The sequence below is a fragment of the Cetorhinus maximus genome, unplaced genomic scaffold (genome assembly GCF_964194155.1).
Source record: "Cetorhinus maximus unplaced genomic scaffold, sCetMax3.hap1.1 HAP1_SCAFFOLD_4155, whole genome shotgun sequence".
NCBI lineage: Eukaryota > Metazoa > Chordata > Chondrichthyes > Lamniformes > Cetorhinidae > Cetorhinus > Cetorhinus maximus.
Window position 1 is genome coordinate 7,501 of NW_027600059.1, and position 7,845 is coordinate 15,345.

The window sequence follows — 7,845 nt, forward strand, 5'->3', positions numbered from 1 at the left end:
GCTGTGAATCCAGGATCGTCCATTTTATGTTAAACTCTGTGCTGCTAATGAATGAGACCAAGCCTGGATCCTTGAAAGTCCTTTAGAAGGAAGGACATCAAAGTTATAAGGACAGTAAGAAACTGGACATCCTCCAGCCTTCTCCCCAGCAATTCGGCCCACTGAGCCTGCTTCCCTCATCCCATAAGATCACACCTGATCTCCTATCTCGACTCCACTTTCCCCGCCCTATCCCTCGATTCCCTCAGCACCCCGAAAACCTATCGCTCCGACAGTCCTGGATATACTCGTCAACAGGGCATCCACCGGGGTGGAGAATTCCAAAGATTCATCCACCCTCCGGGTGAAGAAATCTCTCCCCGACTCAGTCCGAAATGGCCGAGCCCTGTGACTGTGCCCCTCATCCCCTAATTATAGCTTCTCCAACACTGTTGCTGGAATTACGGATTGATTCAGCCCAGGAGGAGGCCATTCAGCCCATCGTTCCAGTGCTGGCCCTTTGAAAGAGCCATTCAATTATTCCCCACTCTCCCCCCCACCCCCTCCCGGCTCTTCCACCCCCTCCCCCCATATCCCTGCAATTTTTCCCCTTCCAGGTATTTATCCGATTCCCCCCCTTTTGAAAGTTCCTATTGAATCTGCTTCCACCGCCCTTTCAGGCAGCGCCTTCCAGATCACAACAACTCGCTGTGTTTATAAAAAATAATTCTCCTCATCTCCCCTCCACCCCCCACCCCCACCCTCTGGTTCTGTTCCCGATTCTCTTCAATCTGTGTCCCCTCTGGTTACCGACCCTCCCGCCCACTGGGAAACAGTCTCCCCCTCTCCTACTCTACCCCAAACCCCCCCCCTTCGTGATTTCGAACCCCTCGATTCAATCTCCCCCCCTCCCCTTAACCTTCTCTGCTCTAAGGAGAACAATCCCAGCTTCTCCAGTCCCCTCCACGTGAACTGAAGTCCCCTCATCCTCCCCACCGCAGGGCTCCCATTCTGGTAAATCTCGCTCCGCACCCTCTCCGAGACCCTCGACATCCTTCCTAGAGGGGCCCGGGATTGGGGGCGCGGTGCTCCGGCTGGGGGGCCTAGCGAGCGTTTTATCAAAGGGTTGAGGGTTCCTCTGATTTATACGTTGTGAAACATGATCCCTTTATTCCGAGTGCTTTTGCAGAATTTATTATTTACATGACGTGCCCTGTTCATTCTGCTCTCTAGTTGTGATGCTGATTCCCCTCAGTCACCCCACGTCTCTCCTTCAGGCAGCTCGCTGGAAGGTGAAGAAACGTTGACGACAGCTGATAAAAGTTGGGAGGGAGAGAGGGGAGGAGGAAGAGAGGGGGGGAGGAAGGGAGAGGGAGGGAGGGAGGGGGGGAGGAAGGGAGAGGGAGGGAGGGAGGAATATCTGGGGCCCTTGCGTCTGCAAACTGACATCCCTCCTCAAGAGAGTGGGGGTGGTGGGGCAGGATGGAACGTACTGGATCAGAATAACGAGAACTCGGGGTTTGTCAGTGTCATGTGGTCGACGTACCTGTGGAGGTAACACAGGCATCCTTGTTCAGTCAGGATCATGTGCCATGCAATGTCAGGAAGCCTCTAGCCCAGTCTCCCCACGTCTTCCATTAATCCCCCTTCCCCCAACCAACCCCGTTCCACTACCAACTCTTTAACATTTTACTGAAAATCGGGCGCGCTGTGTACAGGCACTGTCTCCATATCCCACACACGGAGCGCTGTGCACAGTTCCGGTCTCCGTCTCCCACACTCGGAGCGCTGTGCACAGTTCCGGTCTCCGTCTCCCACACTCGGAGCACTGTGCACAGTTCCGGTCTCCGTCTCCCACACTCGGAGCACTGTGCACAGTTCCGGTCTCCGTCTCCCACACTCGGAGCACTGTGCACAGTTCCGGTCTCCGTCTCCCACACTTGGAGCACTGTGCACAATTCCGGTCTCCGTATCCCTGGGTTAGACCACACTGGGAGCACTGTGCACAGTTCCGGTCTCCGTATCCCTGGGTTAGACCACACTCGGAGCACTGTGCACAGTTCCGGTCTCCGTATCCCTGGGTTAGACCACACTCGGAGCACTGTGCACAGTTTCGGTCTCCGTATCCCTGGGTTAGACCACACTCGGAGCACTGTGCACAGTTCCGGTCTCCGTATCCCTGGGTTAGACCACACTCGGAGCACTGTGCACAGTTTCGGTCTCCGTATCCCTGGGTTAGACCGCACTCGGAGCACTGTGCACAGTTCTGGTCTCCATATCCCTGGGTTAGACCGCACTCGGAGCACTGTGCACAGTTCTGGTCTCCATATCCCTGGGTTAGACCGCACTCGGAGCACTGTGCACAGTTCCGGTCTCCGTATCCCTGGGTTAGTCCACACTCGGAGCACTGTGCACAGTTCCGGTCTCTGTATCCCTGGGTTAGACCACACTTGGAGCACTGTGCACAGTTCCGGTCTCCGTATCCCTGGGTTAGACCACACTTGGAGCACTGTGCACAGTTCCGGTCTCCGTATCCCTGGGTTAGACCACACTTGGAGCACTGTGCACATTTCTGGTATTATAAAAAGGTCATAGAGGTACGAGAGAAGGTTCAAAAATCTGAAAGGTTGTAACTCTCAGTTATGACTCCACAGGCTGGGGCACTTTCTAAGGGGTGACCTGATACAGATCCTTAAAGTTACGAAGGGGTCTCTGTGGGGTAGATGTTTCTGCTTGTTGTGGTTGGGGTGGTGGGAGAGGGGCGGGTAGACATGGAGGAGACCAGAATTAGGGGGAGAATGTGGGACTCGCTCCCACGGGGAGTGGGGGAGAATGTGGGACTCGCTCCCACGGGGAGCGCGGAGAATGTGGGACTCGCTCCCACGAGGAGCGGGGAGAATGTGGGACTTGCTCCCATGGGGAGCGGGGAGAATGTGGGACTCGCTCCCACGGGGAGTGGGGGAGAATGTGGGACTCGCTCCCACGGGGAGCGGGGGAGAATGTGGGACTCGCTCCCACGGGGAGTGGGGGAGAATGTGGGACTCGCTCCCACGGGGAGTGGGGAGAATGTGGGACTCGCTCCCACGGGGAGAATGTGGGACTCGCTCCCACAGGGAACGGGGAGAAGGTGGGACTCGCTCCCACAGGGAACGGGGAGAATGTGGGACTCGCTCCCACGGGGAGAGTGTGGGACTCGCTCCCACGGGGAGAATGTGGGACTCGCTCCCACGGGGAGAATGTGGGACTCGCTCCCACGGGGAGTGGGGGAGAATGTGGGACTCGCTCCCACAGGGAGAATGTGGGACTCGCTCCCACGGGGAGTGGGGAGAATGTGGGACTCGCTCCCACGGGGAGTGGGGGAGAATGTGGGACTCGCTCCCACGGGGAGCGGGGAGAATGTGGGACTCGCTCCCACGGGGAGTGGGGGAGAATGTGGGACTCGCTCCCGCGGGGAGTGGGGGAGAATGTGGGACTCGCTCCCACGGGGAGTGGGGGAGAATGTGGGACTCGCTCCCACGGGGAGTGGGGGAGAATGTGGGACTCGCTCCCGCGGGGAGTGGGGGAGAATGTGGGACTCGCTCCCACGGGGAGCGGGCAGAAGGTGGGACTCGCTCCCTGTTTCTGTGCTGTATAGCTCAATGTCTCTCGCTCCTCCTGCCTCCCATGTTAATCAGAGGGCAGAACAGGGGGGAAACCTGGGGATCACCGCACTCACCGTGTCATCTCGCTGTTAGCTAGTGGATAACGGACAACGCTGGTCCAGGGCTCGGACTTTTCCAGTCTCTCGTTGGGGTCCCGGGGCAGCCACCACCCATACTGCTGACCCGTGGTCAAGGGCACCCGATACATCATGTTAGGAGCTGCAAGCAGACGGATATTAATCCACACGGTGAGTAAATGAGGGGAGGGAAAGTTTCCCAGGACCTGGGCTATAGCTCAGCTTCTTAAAAACTATCTGCTCACCACGGGCTCTTGCTGATCATTACACAGTGCGGCGCTCCCTCAGCACTGACCCTCCGACAGTGCGGCGCTCCCTCAGCGCTGACCCTCCGACAGTGCGGCGCTCCCTCAGCACTGACCCTCCGACAGTGCGGCGCTCCATCAGCGCTGACCCTCCGACACTGCGGCACTCCCTCAGCACTGACCCTCCGACACTGCGGCACTCCCTCAGCACTGACCCTCCGACAGTGCGGTGCTCCCTCAGTGCTGACCCTCCGACAGTGCGGCGCTCCCTCAGCGCTGACCCTCCGACAGTGCGGCGCTCCCTCAGCGCTGACCCTCCGACAGTGCGGCGCTCCCTCAGCACTGACCCTCCGACAGTGCGGCGCTCCCTCAGTGCTGACCCTCCGACAGTGCGGCGCTCCCTCAGTGCTGACCCTCCGACAGTGCGGCGCTCCCTCAGCGCTGACCCTCCAAAAGTGCGGCGCTCCCTCGGCACTGACCCTCCGACAGTGTGGCGCTCCCTCAGCGCTGACCCTCCAACAGTGCGGCTCTCCCTCAGCACTGACCCTCCGACAGTGCGGCGCGCCCTCGGCACTGACCCTCCGACAGTGCGGCGCTCCCTCAGCACTGACCCTCCGACAGTGCAGGGCTCCCTCAGCACTGACCCTCCAACAGTGCGGCTCTCCCTCAGCACTGACTCTCCGACAGTGCAGCGCTCCCTCGGCACTGACCATTATGTTTAAGGTGATTGGCAAACGAACCAGAGCGCGTTGAGGGAAGAATCGTTTGCGATGGGGCGAGTTGGCGTGATCTGGAACGCGCTGCCTGAACAGTTTACGTCGGAAACAGAGAATCTGGGCAGGGCCGGAAGGGGAATTATCACAGGGTGTGGCGGAGAGAGCCGGGGAGGTGGCCTGAATCGGGCGACGCTCCCAGACCCAGCACAGGCAGGAGGAGCCGAATGGCCTCTTGAGCTGTCTCTGTCGGTGAAGGAGCGTGCCCTGTTAGCCTGTGGCCCACCCTGGCGGTGGACGGGACAGCGCAGAGAGGGGAAGGCGCTGAGCGCAGGGCAGGTTTGCCTCACCTTTCGGCAGCTGGCCCAGCATCTTCATGTGAGTGTACTGCTCCACACTCTTGTTGTGATAGGGCATGCTCTCCAACGGCGTACTGGCATCGCATATGGCAGGCCGTCTCCCGAAGTACATGTCCTCTGCAGCAACAAGAACCAAACTGCATTCACATAGCAGCCCTCCACACGCTCAGACCTCCCAAAGCGCTCCGCCCGAGCATTTAGAACACCAAACCTGGCCCCCCGCGCCCCGTGAGGAGATATTAGAGGGCCGGCAGCCAAGAGGGTGAGTGGGCGAGTGAGTAGAGAGGGAGGTTTAGGGAGGGGATTCCAGAGCTCGGGGCCCCCCGCAGGCAGCTGAAGGCACGGCCGCCGATGGTGGAGCGATGGGAATCGGGGAGGTGGGGATGGGCGAGAGGCTGGAATTGGAGGAACGCAGAGATCTCGGAGGGTTATAGGGGCTGGAGGAGGTTACAGAGATAGGGAGGGGTGTAGGGGCTGGAGGAGGTTACAGAGATAGGGAGGGTTGTAGGGGGCTGGAGGAGGTTACAGAGATAGGGAGGGTTGTAGGGGCTGGAGGAGGTTACAGAGATAGGGAGGGTTGTAGGGGCTGGAGGAGGTTACAGAGATAGGGAGGGTTGTAGGGGCTGGAGGAGGTTACAGAGATAGGGAGGGTTGTAGGGGCTGGAGGAGGTTACAGAGATAGGGAGGGGTGTAGGATCTGGAGGAGGTTACAGAGATAGGGAGGGTTGTAGGGGCTGGAGGAGGTTACAGAGATAGGGAGGGTTGTAGGGGCTGGAGGAGGTTACAGAGATAGGGAGGATTGTAGGTGCTGGAGGAGGTTACAGAGATAGGGAAGGTTGTAGGGGGCTGCAGGAGGTTACAGAGATAGGGAGGGTTGTAGGGGCTGGAGGAGGTTACAGAGATAGGGAGGGGTGTAGGGGGCTGCAGGAGGTTACAGAGATAGGGAGGGTTGTAGGGGCTGGAGGAGGTTACAGAGATAGGGAGGGTTGTAGGGGCTGGAGGAGGTTACAGAGATAGGGAGGGGTTGATGTGCTGGGGGAGGTTACAGAGATAGGGAGGGTTGTAGGGGCTGGAGGAGGTTACAGAGATAGGGAGGGTTGTCGGGGCTGGAGGAGGTTACAGAGATAGGGAGGGTGTAGGGGCCGGAGGAGGTTACAGAGATAGGGAGGGTTGTAGAGACTGGAGGAGGTTACTGAGATAGGGAAAGTTGTAGGGTCTGGAGGAGGTTACAGAGAGAGGGAGGGTTGTAGGGGACTGGAGGATGTTACAGAGAGAGGGAGGGGCGAGGATTTATAAATAAGGATGATTATTTTAAACTCAAGGTGTTGCTTGACCCGTGAGTCAGCGTGGGTCAGCGTGAGTCAGCGTGGGTCAGCAAGCACAGGGGTGATCGGTGACCAGGACTCGGACATGGGCGGCAAGAGTTTTGGATGACTTCCAATTTGCTGAGGGTAGAACGTGGGAGAGCAGCCAGTCGAGTCCGGAGGTAACGCAGGCACGGACGGGAGCTGAGATGGGGGAATGTCGGACAGTGTCACAGAGGCGGTTTCAGTAATGGCGGGAACATGAAGGTCAGAACCTCGTCTCGGGGTCAAGTGCGACACCGAGGTTGTGAGTGGGACTGGCTGAACCTCAGACGATTGCCAGGGAGAGGAATGGAGTTGGAAGGTCGTGAACTGGCTCGGAGTTTGAGCGGGGACCAAATACAAGAAGGCTTCAGCTGCCTGGGCCTCGAGTTTTGGAATTCCCTTCTCAATCCGTGCCAACATATCACCCCCAAGCCCATGTGCTTTAATTTCACACACTAACCTCTGGTGTGGGGCTCTATCAAAAGCGTTCTGAAAATCCCAATACACCACATCTACTGGTTCTCCCTTATCTACCCTCCTGGTTGGAGGAGCGAGAGGGGGAGAACAGGGCCAAGGAAGGGAATTCTTCCAAATGGAAGTAACCTGGGTCTCAGAACGAACACGGCAATGCCACAGGGATGGGAACCAGGAGATCTTCACTTGTGAGGCACGATTAGTTTTCTGTTCCAACAAAAGCCATGTTGCTCTAGCGGGGAAGAGAGCGCCCCGAAGGTCCATAAGAATTGTTTCAGAAGGCAGGAGGGTAGAGAACCTTACCCAAGCATTCCTGTTCTGTTCGGAGGTATGGGTTCGATGCATCGGGCAGAAGTCGAAGCATTGGTTCACCATGCACCTGGCACTCCTCTCTTGACATTTCTCCATCCTGGCTCTCGACTGTTTCTGCTATTCACAAAGGGACAAAGGAGCTTATCGAGCTGTCGGAGGGTCAGCGCTGAGGGAGCGCCGCACTGTCGGAGGGTCAGCGCTGAGGGAGCGCCGCGCTGTCGGAGGGTCAGTGCTGAGGGAGCGCCGCACTGTCGGAGGGTCAGCGCTGAGGGAGCGCCGCGCTGTCGGAGGGTCAGCGCTGAGGGAGCGCCGCGCTGTCGGAGGGTCAGTGCTGAGGGAGCGCCGTGCTGTCAGAGAGTCAGTGCTGAGGGAGCGCCGCGCTGTCGGAGGGTCAGTGCTGAGGGAGCGCCGCACTGTCGGAGGGGGAGCGCCGCACTGTCGGAGGGTCAGCGCTGAGGGAGCGCCGCACTGTCGGAGGGTCAGCGCTGAGGGAGCGCAGCGCTGTCGGAGGGTCAGCGCTGAGGGAGCGCCGTGCTGTCGGAGGGTCAGTGCTGAGGGAGCGCCGCACTGTGGGAGGGTCAGTGCTGAGGGAGCGCCACACTGTCGGAGGGTCAGTGCTGAGGGAGCGCCGCACTGTCGGAGGGTCAGTGCTGAGGGAGCGCCGCACTGTCGGAGGGTCAGTGCTGAGGGAGCGCC

At 59.1% G+C, this 7,845-nt stretch overlaps 1 protein-coding gene across 1 annotated transcript; it reads right to left on the bottom strand.

The window, feature by feature from the left end:
* Nucleotides 1–1,373: 1,373 nt before the first annotated feature.
* Nucleotides 1,374–7,316, bottom strand: spmip11 (sperm microtubule inner protein 11). The gene is made up of 4 exons (XM_078538188.1): nt 7,141–7,316; nt 5,006–5,131; nt 3,695–3,839; nt 1,374–1,525 (listed from the first exon to the last, which is right to left on the bottom strand). The coding sequence occupies exons 1-4, from the start codon at nt 7,235–7,237 to the stop codon at nt 1,477–1,479; spliced, it is 417 nt and encodes a 138-aa protein (XP_078394314.1). The 5' UTR covers nt 7,238–7,316; the 3' UTR covers nt 1,374–1,476.
* Nucleotides 7,317–7,845: the final 529 nt, after the last annotated feature.

What these genes read in the sequence shown, in the direction of transcription:
- spmip11 (XM_078538188.1), bottom strand. Translation starts at nt 7,237, where the DNA reads ATGTCAAGAGAGGAGTGCCAGGTGCATGGTGAACCAATGCTTCGACTT. An exon ending in AACAGAACAGGAATGCTTGG is followed by an intron (nt 5,132 to 7,140) that starts GTAAGGTTCTCT and finishes TTGTTGCTGCAG; the next exon opens with AGGACATGTACTTCGGGAGA. An exon ending in GCTAACAGCGAGATGACACG is followed by an intron (nt 1,526 to 3,694) that starts GTGAGTGCGGTG and finishes TTACCTCCACAG; the next exon opens with GTACGTCGACCACATGACAC.